General features: G+C 35.7%; 1 protein-coding gene across 1 annotated transcript in view; it reads right to left on the bottom strand.

Moving 5' to 3' along the window:
* DOCK2 (dedicator of cytokinesis 2) overlaps window positions 1-17,577 on the bottom strand; it is a 4,134,711-nt gene that overhangs the window by 3,166,645 nt on the left and 950,489 nt on the right. Inside the window, exon 16 of the mRNA XM_044069535.1 lies at window positions 16,256-16,328. Coding sequence (XP_043925470.1) covers window positions 16,256-16,328 — 73 coding nt within the window. The remainder of the gene's footprint in view (window positions 1-16,255; window positions 16,329-17,577) is intronic.

Here is a 17,577-nt window from a genome sequence, read left to right as displayed (position 1 = left end):
AGCTGTTAGATTGATGTTATGTTTGGATGAGTATGCAAGGATATCAGTAGAGGTAAGTAAGGGAAGTGTTATAGTGTAGTAGTATCCTTGTAACTGAGTATAGTTATTGCTACCCTGGGGTGTAGCAAGAGCAGAGCCAATTATTAGAATAGTAGGATTTCATATATATATATATATATATATATATATATATATATATATATATATATATATATATATATATATATATATATATATATATATATATACACACACACACACACACACACACACAGAAACACATACAGACACGCTATATATATATATATATATATATATATATATATATATATATATATAAATATATATATATATATATAAATATATATATATATATATATATATAAAACAGACAGATATACACACACACACACACACATACACATATATATCTCTATATGTGTGTGTGTGTGTGTGTGTGTGTGTGTGTGTGTGTATATATATATATATATATATATATACACACACACACACACATATATATATACATATATATATATATATATATATATATATACACACACACACATATATATATATATATATATATATATATATATATATATATACACACACACATATATACACATACACACACACACATCACTGAACTTTGTCTAAAACAACCACTGAAGCCTTCAGAGCTGGCAAATAATCAGAAAAATATAACAGCTGCACAGTAACTTTTACAGCAATGATATACTAGTCCTAAAAAAATCAAGGCATGTAAGTATACACTTACCTTAAATTGTTCTAGCTGCACAAGTTATAGACATGTTATAGATACATGTTTTACATCATAGATGGTTATGTAACTCCAAAACTCATGAGTGCAAACCCAAGAATTACTAAAAAAAGTATATAAAAATAAAAGAGAACAACAAATGTTCAGCACTACTGTTCTCCTTTAAAATTCTTTTTTCGGGGGGGGGGGCAATCTAACTGTGCAACCCCACCCCACGAATCTATATATTCTAACTCTGAGATTCCCATACCTCAGTGAAAAGGGAATACTCTGAGAAACAGCAATCTTCTAGTTAATGTTAATATATATAGATAAGATAGATAAAAAAAGACAGATAGAGAGATACACAGACAGACAGATAAGGCCACATTTTCACTCATTCAGTTTCACTATTATGATACTCTCACTAGTGAGTCTAGGATTAGCTTAAGATTAAAACAGTGATCTAAAGATTTTGAGGTACATGTCCATACATGTTTGAAATTGATCTTGCACCCTTCACACAACTACTTCAATGTGGTTAAAGAAGAATTACACATGGTATCACATAAATCCATGAATCAGTGGCCGGGTCTTTATGTGATAACATTTTTATAACCACTCTGGAATAAGACATGGCTGCTTAAAAAAATCACCACTAAATATCAGGTGTCTATAAGGAATGTACAAAACCGTAGTCAGCAACGTAATATAAAAAGAAAGAATCAGGTATCTGTGTTCCCTACCTACAGCAAGCAGGAAATATCTTACTTATTTCAGTTCAATGATTTACAGGGAAATTAAATCAACAAATTAACTTAAAGTGAATTATTTATTAAAACTGAATAAGGCTTAAAGTTTCCCAGTTTTCAGAAACCATGCCATTTATGCAGCTACTGGACATGTGGAAATGTATCTGGCACTTATTACGTGTATAACTAAAACAGCTTCTTTACAGAGAGACATTATTGCCTCCTGTATCTTTCATTTACTGGTAAACCAAGTCTTGTTATTATGAACAGAATAAACTAATTTTTCAAAATCATCATTTACAGCAAGCACCAAGCTGACCAAGTTTCAGTGACAAAGTGATGTCCAGAGATATGGTCTCACAATCCACACAACGGTGGAGCCAAAAGCCTGCCTCCAGGACATGCATTCTCACTGCCTTCCTTTCTCTGAGGAATGGGACCGTGTGCATTCTACTATACTTCCCTTCTCCCTAGGATGGCCAGCCCCAACCACTCCTGCCATCACTGTCAAATGCCCAAACTGCTAATCATATTTAGGTTGCTTAGGCCATATTCAGGGCTTTAACTCTCAAAGGTCCTGAAATGGGACATCAGTCATAGCAACAAAACTGTAAATTACTGCATTCACACACATGTACAGTACTTCCTATGGATGAAAAGTAATACTTGTTGTGTTCTTCTTGTTTTATTGGTAGACACTGTCAGCCAGAACCAGTCTGGTACTCATAAATTGCAGTTTACTGTACCATCCTAGGAATCAGCCAACAGAAATAATAAAAACGCATTGTAGTTTATAACTAAGCAGCTTATGCTTTCTCAGAGGTGGATGGCAACAGGCACTGCTCAAATAGTGACGTACCCTATATTAATTATTAATATAATCACTAGCCATAAGCTTTTGAAACTGAATAAATACATTTTTACAGTAAAATAAACTAAGCAGTATGGTGAGAAAATTAAATATACAGACAAGTAATCTGCTGTCCAGGAAAATAGAAAATAAGTGTTAAATGGATAGAATCAATTAGAGCAACTCTTCTAAATGAGCCACAACTGTTGTAAATGAGCTAGCTAGCTCCATTACTAATGTCTTACTGTCTACCACTACATTTAGAAAGTGCAAAATATAACTAAGAAAGAAAAACATAAAAAATCATTAACTTAAAGTAGTAGCTCTTACACTGTGAAATCCAGTCAACAGTTGTTAAAAATAGCTGCCAGATCAATGTGTCTATGCCATATGCAGTAACCAATCTATGTCTACCAGGAACCTGAAATGACAATGACACCATGGGCTAGATGGCTGGCAAAATGGTGGACAAGAAGATGATGTAAAAGAATAAACAAGAATAAATTAATAAATTACTGTATAATTATCATGTACGAAATTAAATGATGTGAAAACTGAATTTTTTTGTGGAATGATGGTGCAGAGGCCAGAGTTACAGCACTTTCTCTCCAGTTTGATTCACTGTTAGGATGTTTTCTATGTAGAGTTTGCATGTTCTCCTCCTGTGTTCATGGGTGATCTCTTGTTTCCTTTTACAATTCAAAATCATGACAACAAGTTGACTGTTGTCCCTCTACATGCGTGAGCAGGTGTGCTCTACAATGGACTAGTATGTCATCTTGGCCTGGTTATTGCTTTACTCCCACTGTTTGCCGGAAGATGTTATACTTCCAGCCAGCCACACTCCCCAACATAACCTGGAACTGGATAAAGAAGGTACAGAAAATTTATGAAAGGCTAGATTAATTTTCTCGAGAAAACTTTAGTCCTTTTGCACAAACTGAAAAATATATTCCAAACAATTATTTTTAAATTGAATGTTGCGTAATTTACATAGTTTGGGAACTAGATGATGTGACATCAGTAAACTGTGAGAACGTCACCCAAAGTAAATGCCACTGCAAACACACAAACAAATTACACATAGCTGATGAAACTCCAATAATCTCATAAACAATGAACCTGAAAAAACTATATGCAATACAGTTTGCAGTACTAACCCTACTAGTTATGTGTTTTAAGTCATGAGGCACCAATGTATAAGGATTTTTTTCAGGGAAGAGGGATTCAGCTCTCCAAAATACACTTAAAATGCATATTAACTCAAAAGGCTGTTAGGTGCAGGAATGTCATGAAATATTTATATAATGCACAAATAGGGAAAGCAGCCCTGATATTTCACAAAGAAGGTAACATTAAGAATACCCAGTTATGTGATACAATGGGTACTTCTGAAAGGCATATTCTGTTTTGATCAGAATGAAAGGAAAATCTGCTTAATACATAAATGATAAAAGAATGGAGAGAAGGCTATACTGAACTGCTAGACACAAACAGTCATAGATTAGTACTAGGCTAACTTCTCTTGTGGGCCATTTTAAGCCTAGCCAACTAACCCATGTGATAATCAAACCCTGCACCTTGTGTCTGTAAAGCAAATATCTTAACCATTATGTCAACCTTCTTCTACCAGAGTAACTGCACCAATAATGTATTTGACTTTATTCTGTAGATTCCAAAGGACACCCTCTCTAGTCTAGACAAGAGAGGACTGAAACTTCTCACCAAGTTTTAAAATGAAGTGCATCTAAAGTATATAAATGTGGCAGAAACATTTACTACACAGAACAAAAACAGATGCTACTAATCCACATATTGATTGCAAATGATATTCCTACTAAGTAAATGAGGATGAAAAAAAAAGATCTGAAAAAAGATGCCTGTTAAGACTAACAAAGACACAATATAAAGATATACAAAGAAAACAAATAATGACAGTAAGATACAGGAAAACATCCATAGGTAATAATTTGAAGATGTGTAGAAAAGAGCTTGTGATTTGGTATACGGTCACATTCCCCTGTAATATTTCAATTTTGCAATCATATATAGCATCATTTTGACCTTGTACAACCCTCCAAACTGCTAAGCACATGTGCAACATGGCTGTTGTGTTTACATCTAGTGATAACTTGGAAAGACTGGTCAATCTGAATCACAAGGAGACAGGTTCATACCAGGCATGTTGAGTTTGTTCACAGCATATGGAGGTAAAGAAGGAGTAAACATCTCACTGTCTAGCAGCATTAAAATGACAGATTATGAGCATAATAGCAGAAACTATTCACTGGGGCCTCTGCCACCCACAAAACAAGTAAGATCATTAACTTTCCATGCATTTAGGGTCTATGGCACCAGGGTAAGAGTCATGAATGCAAACGCCAGTTTAGACAAGGCATTCTAATCCAAAAGTGTCATTCACACACACTTTTAAACATTTTTTTTTTGGTAGGGGAGCACTAAATGCCTTTCATCCCCTTGGTTACTGTGCTTGAGGGAATAGGAGATTCCTCCACACATTGCCAAGTTCAGTCAACAGCAGCACTCAATGACACGACCATGTCACACACCTCATCCTCACACTCATGTCATGTTACTGTGTACACAGCAAACATTCATGATAGCACTGAACTCCTTTAACACTCATTCACTAACTATATTTTATAGATACATAAGATGTAGAAGGAGTAAAAATACACAAATTGATAAACTGTGTGCAGATTCTAAAATTTATTCTCAGACACAACAGATTATAGATATATTTACAAAAACAAGTTGACGACCAAGAAGCTAACACCACAAAGTTCGAGTAAATCCGCAAACTGGTCTTTATTGTAAAAACACCACACAAAAGTCACGTATCACAAGCGCTTTCGCTAGGATATTCCTAGCTTTATCAAGTTGCTGAACCATTCTAAAACATCAGCTTAAATAGCTGCTTGCAATAAATTGAACAATTATAATCCAATTAAAAACTAATTGAGAACTGATTAATACCATTCATTTGGTTAAAAAACCTACCTACTAGAAAATGTACTAAAAATTCAAATATATTACATAGCCTGCTATATACAATTAAAAACCTTATTGTCAACTATTGTGTCTCATGTTGAACAGTGAAATGATATATTAATATCTGTGTAAGTTGTGCACATAAAGAAATTTTTTTACTAAATGCAAGACACATTTTAATTTTACTCATATTTACATTATCCAAGCTTGTACAAAATTGCATGCTTGTGAAAAAAAGTCCACAAAATGGACCTAACAATAGTACATAGAGGAATAGGTAAATGTACAATGAAGAAATGAATAAAACAGAAGAAAACAGAGGAATGAAACAGAGGAATAGAAATGAGTGAAGAAAGCACGTACCTAGGCAAATAAACCCCTTGCCTGTACCAATACATTCCCTAGGAAAAATCTTGAAGCTATATGTGTAGTGGCTACCACTGATGGACTGTGTTTATAATCTGGCCCTTCTTAGTTTTAAAATAGGTTTTATACTGATGGTATCATTTAACCCAGGCCAGCTTGCTGCATTTAGTTTAAGCTGCCACACTAGCTCCCTATATTCTAGGGTAGCTTCCCAGTCACCGCCTCTGGAATCCCTATTTACCTGTTCAAGAATCATGAATTTGAAGTTGTGGTTCGGACATACAAGGGAGTGCTTGAAAAGGGCATTAGTTTCCTTGTTTTTGGTTATCTCATAGAAATGTTCATACATTCTCTTCTTAATTTCCCTTTCCGTCTTTCCTACATAAAAACTTTTACAGAACATGCACACAACTAAGTAAACCACACCTCTTGAATTGCATGTAAAATGCATGGGAGAATCAACTCTCATCTTTCTAGAAGGTAGGTATATGCCTTTACTATTCAAAATTGCATGGCATTGCTGACATGTTCCACATTTAAATGTGCCAGGTTTTTTTGTTGTTACTGTTTTTACATTATCTACCCTTGTCTTTCTTTCAAACATATCCTTCAAATTGACCCCCTTCTTTCTGATAAACTTCGGTTTGTTTGGTAGAATGTTCTTAAATTCTTCATGTGCCGTTAGAAGTGGCCAAAATTTTGTAATAGTTCTCTCTATATCCTCTGCCTGACTACAAAAAGTGTATATGAATTTAGATCCCATAAATTCATTGTTTTTTTCTCCTTCACTAACCAGTTGATCTTTCACGAGCTCTTTGCCCAATAATGGGGAATACAATGTACCTCTTTTGCTATTCACTTCATTGTGTAAAACTTGAAATAAATCCAAAGGATAACCCCTCTCCAGGAACATTTTTTGCAACGTCATGACCTCATTGTAAAAATCTTTCTCTGTGCTGCACATCCTTGAAGCCCTAATCAACTGGCCTTTGAGAATCCCTTTTTTTTTGTGCAAAAGGGTGGGCACTTTGGAAATGTAAGAACTAATTTGAAAATGAGGGCTTACGGTAAATTTTGGACTGAAAAGTTTTGTTGCCGTAGTCCTTATATAAATTCACATCCATATAGTGCAATTCATGCAATTCTATTGCATGAGTGAATTTCAAAAAATTAGTTGAGTTATTAATGTGAGTTAGGAATTCTGATAACAAATCCTGTGTTCCTCTCCACAAGATACATATGTCATCCAAGAACCTCCTGTAAAACAGCAAGTGCTGGTTCCATGGGGGTATGAATACATTTTCGTGTTCCCATCTATGGAGAATGATGTTGGCATAGATGGTGGCACAAGGTGCCCCCATTGCTACCCCCTTGAGCTGTTTAAACAATTCTCCGTTGAAAAATACAATGTTGTTTTCCAACACTGTACTCATAAACTCCACAATCAAGTTAGTTAAATTTGGACTAAGATTTGTTTCCTTCGTGAAAAATTCACCAAACCATTGCAAACCAGTGTCATGAGGTATGCTTGGGAATAGATCTTTTATATCAATGGTTACCATCAGTAATTCTGATTCAAAGCTGTTACAGGGAACCTTTTGTAAAAATTCCCAGGAATCCCTACACACATAACTTAACAAATGTGTGAATTTTTTTGCTACATGTTCAATGAATTTTGATAGTGGCTCTGTTATGCCTCCACTACCTGCCACTATTGGTCTAAATGGCAGAGGGTCAAGCCCTTTATGCGTTTTAGGAATCCCAAATATTATGGGTAACCTAGGTTTCGGGACAAATAAAAAATTGAACAATTTTTCATTGATGACCCCTTGCCATAAGTGATCATTCAAGGAATACTTAATCTTAGACCAAAAAATGTGCACTTCATTTCTGGAAACTGCTGTGTATTGACTGTCATCCTGTAACATTTGATAGAGATAATCATCATAATTATTCTCATACATTAGCACAATGCCCCCCCCCCCTTTATCGGGTTTCATGACCCTTATATTCTCATTCTTTAACATTTGAATAAAATCAAACTCTGCTTGCTTAAAATTAGTTTTATCAGATTGGGTGTACTTTAAACTCCTAAGCTCATCTTCCACCAACTGTTCAAAAAGCTTGATTAGCAAGTGCATGGAGGGATTGTACAAACTTTTCCTGTCCAATTCAGAAGGTATGCGTATTTGCTGTTTAAATAAATGCTGCAAATTGAGACTTCTAGTGAATAACTTGACATCTATTAAAGTGAGGGGTATATTGCAGTTTTTTGATGGAACAAAATGCAGGCCTTTTGTGAATACATCAAAGGCAGTGTCATCAATTACAGTCTCCGTATAATTGTAAATAGTGAAACTAGACTTGGTATGTAATGTGCATGCTCCATGTTTAGAGCTTACTATTGCTTCATTGACTTTTTCAGCTCTTCCTTGAAATGCGTTATTCCTAGTTACAACCATGTTCCCATCTCCTACATTTGGAGTGTCAGAAGCCATAACCAAGCTCATGTATTCCAATGACGTGGCCCTTGCTGCTTCTGCTTCCACCCCACTACCCTGCCTGGAGGTTGGTGAAAATCCTGCACCGACCCTTTACGTTCTTTACCGGCCAGTCTTTCACTTCTCCTCGGTGCCCCCCCCCCCCAGTTATTAGATGTTGAATTTTCTGTGTTGCTTATGTTCTGAGTTTCAGCCCTAGGCTGTCTGAATAGGGGATATGCCACCCCCTCCCTATATTCATTCAAATCTCTTTCTAATTTGCGCATTTTTCTGCTAATAACCTTATTACAAAATGCATCCACCTCATCAAATGCTTTACCATAGTCAAGTTTGATTGACAAAAAATTAGAATCAGTAACAATATTGTTATTTAATGCATTCAAATCATTTGTGAGAGCTTTCTGTTTCACTTCATACTCTTCAATCATGACAGTTAACATTTCAACCCCCGCCCTGTTGAAAATGTCACACAATTTAAAATAGTAAGGTGTTCCCGTTTGCACATTATTGGGAAACTTAAATATTCTCAAGCCTTTTGGAATGCGTTTTTGATTTACGCATTCTTTCAAATAGTCCACCTCAATTTGATTATTTTTCAGGGCATACAGTTTCTTTTTTAGCTCGTCAAGCTCTAGTTCAATGTTAGCAGTTTTGCTGGAGTGAACAGTACCTTTAGTGAATGAGAATTGCTGCTCCATCCAGCTCTCAAAGCAGAAGTCCTTGCGTTGCTGTCCTTTATCTGTTCTTGAAGCATTGTGCCTCTCCATATCGTTGGACCTTTCCATTCGACCCGGTCCTTCATTAAAAATTGGCCTTACATTCGAATTACCACCGGATCCGTTTGCAAGCCCAGAAACATTGGCGCCTGAACAAGCTCCTCCAAGCCTGCTAGTAGTTTGTGCTGCGCGCTGCTGGCTTGACACTACTGCATCCGCTTCCGGTTCGGTTCCTTTCAGGAGCTTTGTTATCTCCAATAATGCTGCCAAAACAGTGTTAAACTCCGCACGAGTTACCGGTGCATCGGAGTCAGTATTTTTGAAAATTCCTGGTGTCTCCACCGGATCAAAGGTGTCCGCTTCCGCAGCCATAACGCACTCAGCAAACCAACAAAAACCAAGGAGCAGGACCAAGAACAAGTTGAAGACCAAGAAGCTAACACCACAAAGTTTGAGTAAATCCGCAAACTGGTCTTTATTGTAAAAACACCACACAAAAGTCACGTATCACAAGCGCTTTCGCTAGGATATTCCTAGCTTTATCAAGTTGCTGAACCATTCTAAAACATCAGCTTAAATAGCTGCTTGCAATAAATTGAACAATTATAATCCAATTAAAAACTAATTGAGAACTGATTAATACCATTCATTTGGTTAAAAAACCTACCTACTAGAAAATGTACTAAAAATTCAAATATATTACATAGCCTGCTATATACAATTAAAAACCTTATTGTCAACTATTGTGTCTTATGTTGAATAGTGAAATGATATATTAATATCTGTGTAAGTTGTGCACATAAAGAAATTTTTTTTTTTTTTACTAAATGCAAGACACATTTTAATTTTACTCATATTTACATTATCCAAGCTTGTACAAAATTGCATGCTTGTGAATAAAAGTCCACAAAATGGACCTAACAATAGTACATAGAGGAATAGGTAAATGTACAATGAAGAAATGAATAAAACAGAAGAAAACAGAGGAATGAAACAGAGGAATAGAAATGAGTGAAGAAAGCATGTACCTAGGCAAATAAACCCCTTGCCTGTACCAATACATTCCCTAGGAAAAATCTTGAAGCTATATGTGTAGTGGCTACCACTGATGGACTGTGTTTATAATCTGGCCCTTCTTAGTTTTAAAATAGGTTTTATACTGATGGTATCATTTAACCCAGGCCAGCTTGCTGCATTTAGTTTAAGCTGCCACACTAGCTCCCTATATTCTAGGGTAGCTTCCCAGTCACCGCCTCTGGAATCCCTATTTACCTGTTCAAGAATCATGAATTTGAAGTTGTGGTTCGGACATACAAGGGAGTGCTTGAAAAGGGCATTAGTTTCCTTGTTTTTGGTTATCTCATAGAAATGTTCATACATTCTCTTCTTAATTTCCCTTTCCGTCTTTCCTACATAAAATTCTCATTCACTAAAGGTACTGTTCACTCCAGCAAAACTGCTAACATTGAACTAGAGCTTGACGAGCTAAAAAAGAAACTGTATGCCCTGAAAAATAATCAAATTGAGGTGGACTATTTGAAAGAATGCGTAAATCAAAAACGCATTCCAAAAGGCTTGAGAATATTTAAGTTTCCCAATAATGTGCAAACGGGAACACCTTACTATTTTAAATTGTGTGACATTTTCAACAGGGCGGGGGTTGAAATGTTAACTGTCATGATTGAAGAGTATGAAGTGAAACAGAAAGCTCTCACAAATGATTTGAATGCATTAAATAACAATATTGTTACTGATTCTAATTTTTTGTCAATCAAACTTGACTATGGTAAAGCATTTGATGAGGTGGATGCATTTTGTAATAAGGTTATTAGCAGAAAAATGCGCAAATTAGAAAGAGATTTGAATGAATATAGGGAGGGGGTGGCATATCCCCTATTCAGACAGCCTAGGGCTGAAACTCAGAACATAAGCAACACAGAAAATTCAACATCTAATAACTGGGGGGGGAGCCACCGAGGAGAAGTGAAAGACTGGCTGGTAAAGAACGTAAAGGGTCGGTGCAGGATTTTCACCAACCTCCAGGCAGGGTAGTGGGGTGGAAGCAGAAGCAGCAAGGGCCACGTCATTGGAATACATGAGCTTGGTTATGGCTTCTGACACTCCAAATGTAGGAGATGGGAACATGGTTGTAACTAGGAATAACGCATTTCAAGGAAGAGCTGAAAAAGTCAATGAAGCAATAGTAAGCTCTAAACATGGAGCATGCACATTACATACCAAGTCTAGTTTCACTATTTACAACTATACGGAGACTGTAATTGATGACACTGCCTTTGATGTATTCACAAAAGGCCTGCATTTTGTTCCATCAAAAAACTGCAATATACCCCTCACTTTAATAGATGTCAAGTTATTCACTAGAAGTCTCAATTTGCAGCATTTATTTAAACAGCAAATACGCATACCTTCTGAATTGGACAGGAAAAGTTTGTACAATCCCCCCATGCACTTGCTAATCAAGCTTTTTGAACAGTTGGTGGAAGATGAGCTTAGGAGTTTAAAGTACACCCAATCTGATAAAACTAATTTTAAGCAAGCAGAGTTTGATTTTATTCAAATGTTAAAGAATGAGAATATAAGGGTCATGAAACCCGATAAAGGGGGGGGGGGCATTGTGCTAATGTATGAGAATAATTATGATGATTATCTCTATCAAATGTTACAGGATGACAGTCAATACACAGCAGTTTCCAGAAATGAAGTGCACATTTTTTGGTCTAAGATTAAGTATTCCTTGAATGATCACTTATGGCAAGGGGTCATCAATGAAAAATTGTTCAATTTTTTATTTGTCCCGAAACCTAGGTTACCCATAATATTTGGGATTCCTAAAACGCATAAAGGGCTTGACCCTCTGCCATTTAGACCAATAGTGGCAGGTAGTGGAGGCATAACAGAGCCACTATCAAAATTCATTGAGCATGTAGCAAAAAAATTCACACATTTGTTAAGTTATGTGTGTAGGGATTCCTGGGAATTTTTACAAAAGGTTCCCTGTAACAGCTTTGAACCAGAATTACTGATGGTAACCATTGATATAAAAGATCTATTCCCAAGCATACCTCATGACACTGGTTTGCAATGGTTTGGTGAATTTTTCATGAAGGAAACAAATCTTAGTCCAAATTTAACTAACTTGATTGTGGAGTTTATGAGTACAGTGTTGGAAAACAACATTGTATTTTTCAACGGAGAATTGTTTAAACAGCTCAAGGGGGTAGCAATGGGGGCACCTTGTGCCACCATCTATGCCAACATCATTCTCCATAGATGGGAACACGAAAATGTATTCATACCCCCATGGAACCAGCACTTGCTGTTTTACAGGAGGTTCTTGGATGACATATGTATCCTGTGGAGAGGAACACAGGATTTGTTATCAGAATTCCTAACTCACATTAATAACTCAACTAATTTTTTGAAATTCACTCATGCAATAGAATTGCATGAATTGCACTATCTGGATGTGAATTTATATAAGGACTACGGCAACAAAACTTTTCAATCCAAAATTTACCGTAAGCCCTCATTTTCAAATTCGTTCTTACATTTCCAAAGTGCCCACCCTTTTGCACAAAAAAAAGGGATTCTCAAAGGCCAGTTGATTAGGGCTTCAAGGATGTGCAGCACAGAGAAAGATTTTTACAATGAGGTCATGACGTTGCAAAAAATGTTCCTGGAGAGGGGTTATCCTTTGGATTTATTTCAAGTTTTACACAATGAAGTGAATAGCAAAAGAGGTACATTGTATTCCCCATTATTGGGCAAAGAGCTCGTGAAAGATCAACTGGTTAGTGAAGGAGAAAAAAACAATGAATTTATGGGATCTAAATTCATATACACTTTTTGTAGTCAGGCAGAGGATATAGAGAGAACTATTACAAAATTTTGGCCACTTCTAACGGCACATGAAGAATTTAAGAACATTCTACCAAACAAACCGAAGTTTATCAGAAAGAAGGGGGTCAATTTGAAGGATATGTTTGAAAGAAAGACAAGGGTAGATAATGTAAAAACAGTAACAACAAAAAAACCTGGCACATTTAAATGTGGAACATGTCAGCAATGCCATGCAATTTTGAATAGTAAAGGCATATACCTACCTTCTAGAAAGATGAGAGTTGATTCTCCCATGCATTTTACATGCAATTCAAGAGGTGTGGTTTACTTAGTTGTGTGCATGTTCTGTAAAAGTTTTTATGTAGGAAAGACGGAAAGGGAAATTAAGAAGAGAATGTATGAACATTTCTATGAGATAACCAAAAACAAGGAAACTAATGCCCTTTTCAAGCACTCCCTTGTATGTCCGAACCACAACTTCAAATTCATGATTCTTGAACAGGTAAATAGGGATTCCAGAGGCGGTGACTGGGAAGCTACCCTAGAATATAGGGAGCTAGTGTGGCAGCTTAAACTAAATGCAGCAAGCTGGCCTGGGTTAAATGATACCATCAGTATAAAACCTATTTTAAAACTAAGAAGGGCCAGATTATAAACACAGTCCATCAGTGGTAGCCACTACACATATAGCTTCAAGATTTTTCCTAGGGAATGTATTGGTACAGGCAAGGGGTTTATTTGCCTAGGTACATGCTTTCTTCACTCATTTCTATTCCTCTGTTTCATTCCTCTGTTTTCTTCTGTTTTATTCATTTCTTCATTGTACATTTATCTATTCCTCTATGTACTATTGTTAGGTCCATTTTGTGGACTTTTATTCACAAGCATGCAATTTTGTACAAGCTTGGATAATGTAAATATGAGTAAAATTAAAATGTGTCTTGCATTTAGTAAAAAAAAATTTCTTTATGTGCACAACTTACACAGATATTAATATATCATTTCACTATTCAACATGAGACACAATAGTTGACAATAAGGTTTTTAATTGTATATAGCAGGCTATGTAATATATTTGAATTTTTAGTACATTTTCTAGTAGGTAGGTTTTTTAACCAAATGAATGGTATTAATCAGTTCTCAATTAGTTTTTAATTGGATTATAATTGTTCAATTTATTGCAAGCAGCTATTTAAGCTGATGTTTTAGAATGGTTCAGCAACTTGATAAAGCTAGGAATATCCTAGCGAAAGCGCTTGTGATACGTGACTTTTGTGTGGTGTTTTTACAATAAAGACCAGTTTGCGGATTTACTCGAACTTTGTGGTGTTAGCTTCTTGGTCGTCAACTTGTTCTTGGTCCTGCTCCTTGGTATATATTTACAAAACCTTATGCGAAACAGTTTGGCTCCACAAAAGGGGTAGTAAGTTGTCCTAGTGACATCCAGGTAACCCCAGATACTGGAATCAAATTAGATTATATTGAAAAAGAACTGTGCAAACTGGATCCAAACAAAGCGCAGGGAGGAGACGGAATAAGTAACAATGACCTGAGAACACTTAAGCAAGAACTTATACTGCCATTACATCTGTTATTCACTAGGTCATATAAATATGGGGAGATTCCTCAAGATTGCAGACATGCACTTATTAAACCTGTCTTTAAAGGAAAGGGGAGAAGGACAAACCCAGAATCATATAGACCCTTAAGTCTACTTTCATGTTGTGGAAAAATAATGGAGAAGGTAATACTGGATAAGTTAATGTCAGAACTGGATAGGTTGGGACTTGAAACCATATATCAGCATGCATATTTTGAAACTAGATCTATTACCACCTGTAACATGATGCTCTATAACAATATAATAACAGCCATGAATGAAAAATTGTGCTGTGATGTGATTTATATAGATTTAACTTCAGCATTTGACAGGGTCATGCACAAAACACGGATCAATAAATCAGTACAACTAGGTATTAATGTACTGTTGATAAGATGGATAGCTGCATGGCTTACAAATAGGTTATGGCAAGTATCATACACCAACTGGACAGGTGAAATCCTTGGTTACAGTCAAGGTGTCCCACAGGGCTCTGTACTAGGCCCTTACTTGTTCAGATTGTATCTTTCCGACCTTACTTTTTCATCTGAGTTGTTCTACAGTCTGTATGCTGACGACCTGAAATTGGGTAAACTGATTACACGTGTTACAGATAAGGCATGTCTGCAAAATAATTTGACTAAATTGACCATTTGAGCACAGGAGAATAATATGTTGATAAATATATCAAAAACTGAGCATATGAGATTTGGGAGACAAACTGAAAGGTGAATATTTTATACAGCACACAGTGATTGAAACTGTAGACTCATTTAAGGACCTCGATATATGGGTAGATTCAACTATGAGTTTTTCTAATCATATCAATCAATTGGCTAATGAAAGTTATAGAACTATAGCTTATATAAAAAGATTTATAAAGTCTAGGAAATCAAACATAATGAAGTCATTGTTTGTTGGTTACATTAGACCCAAACTTGAGTATGGAATAACAATATGGAAACCCTATAGGAAAACAAGAATGAATAAACTGGAAAGAGTACAGCGGAAATATACTATGGGCATCCATGGATGTGAAAATCTAAGTTATTATGAAAGACTAAAATATCTGAACTTGTACAGTGTCTCTTACAGATATTTAAGAGGCGATCTTATTGAGGTATATAGGGCATTTAGGGACAACTACCTCTGGGAATGTTTGGGGTTATCAAAAAGTACTAGAGAATCATCAGACAACCCATGTAGAAGATTCTATAGGAATGAGAATTGTACTAACTGGTTCTCTGACAGAGTAGCTGATGCTTGGAACAGACTACCAAATTACATTAAAGCAAATACTAGTTTAAATATTTTTAAGAACAGCCTGCAAATTTATTATGGGAACAAGTGTTTTGGCATATTGGCAAGCTAGAAGGGCTTTAATGCCCGTGCTTGAAACATTTGTATGTATGTATGTATTCACTCGTACCAATTATAAATTGTGTATGAACAAATGTCAGAGGGTAACAACACAGCCTGTGGTAGGAAGAATATGTTTTAAATGGAGAATCACAAATACGTAAGAAAGCAGTGGATAGCCATTAAAATATTTTAAGTTTATAGTATTTTAGCAGGCAAAATGCACAACGTACATGCACAAACTGGGCAAAATGGCCCTGTGGCAGTGCATAAACTTTGCAGCATGACCCCAGGAAATAATGCACAAAAGTATTGCATGTATCTCTTGCCTATGTTTGAAATATGACTAAATACAGCTGTTAAGCTTTACCCAAGTGATGTCCTCTATTATCTTTCTTTATTTAAACCAGCCTAAACAAAAACCACTGGATCATTTTCATTGTACAAACTACATAAATGACGTTTATTTACATACATTCTTGAGACGAACGATGTCGGAACACGAATCGGAGGTGTATTCTCTGCATTTCTTCAATGGGAACTGCCACCTATCAAAAAACAACATATACAAAACATAAGCCTTCAAAAGCAAACACTGCACACAATATGAAAACAGAAAATATTCACTATCTGCCATGACATAATTATATACTGATACAAATAATACTGTTGTAAAATAATGTAAACCCATAAATAGGGCAATTTTTAAATTTCACTTTTTATGTTGAATATACTGAAATGACAATTATTTTACTTGCGCCAGAGTTAGATGATATAGATATAGTCAATTAAAATTTAAACTCATGCATTTATTTATTTATTTTTCTCCTGAAAGCACATGTAATGAGCACAATATAGTGGCTGCACCTTTTTTTGTTTTTTTACTACAGAATGTGCCTGATAATGGAATAAACTTCTGTCCTGGATCTGATTGCTTTTCTGTAAAGGTCACTCCAAAGCAAAAAAAGGATTCCACTCACTGCACCTGACAATGTATTTGGAAATCCATTTGACAGGCTGATAACCTTGCCACCTCTATTAACAACATATTCTAAAATGGTTCCACAACAAATTACATCATATGACTAGCATCTGAAATGAGCACTTTGAGAGCTTTAATGTTGTGGGTCAGCTTTCTAGCACTTTATGTTCAATTTCCTCATCTACAGCATTAAGGTGGACTTAATTTCCAAATGTAATAATTCCCCTTTAATCTTATCGTGTTATCAGAAGTAACTGCTGTTAATCAATAGCAGTGTATCAAAATAACCACTGGTAATCTATATTATTTTGTAGAACAGTGTTTGTTATCAGCACTGTTGTTTCTGGAGATGGTAGCTATCAGATCTGTGAGCACATAAATAATCTGCAACTATTAGTACACTGTTGTGTAAATAATTTGCAGTATTTAACCTCCTACGCATCTCAGAAAAGACCATATTGATGATTATTTGCTGTTGTAAGCACTTGTTGTTTCACAGAACTTCATTTTACCTTAGTAATATCAGTTGTGTGAAGAAATTCATGACTTTTGACAGCAAACTTCAGTCTGTGTTTATGCAAATGTAAATAGTACAAAGGAGCATTTAACTTTTACATTACAAATGCATCTCTGTCCACATATCTTGGTTAAAAAAAGCTAGAAAAAAAAACATATATGATGAAGCCACCACCAGGGAGCCCCCATACAGGAATATGCTCATACTACAGTGCTTCATCTGAAGATTATAGAAGACAAGTAAACTACAAAAAAGAGTCTACCATAACAAGTGGCTATGTTGGCAAGTGTCAAACTGC

Source organism: Protopterus annectens, chromosome 4.part0, assembly GCF_019279795.1.
Source record: "Protopterus annectens isolate FY-2018-M chromosome 4.part0, PAN1.0, whole genome shotgun sequence".
Lineage (NCBI taxonomy): Eukaryota > Metazoa > Chordata > Ceratodontiformes > Protopteridae > Protopterus > Protopterus annectens.
This window is presented reverse-complemented; position numbering and strand designations above follow the sequence as displayed.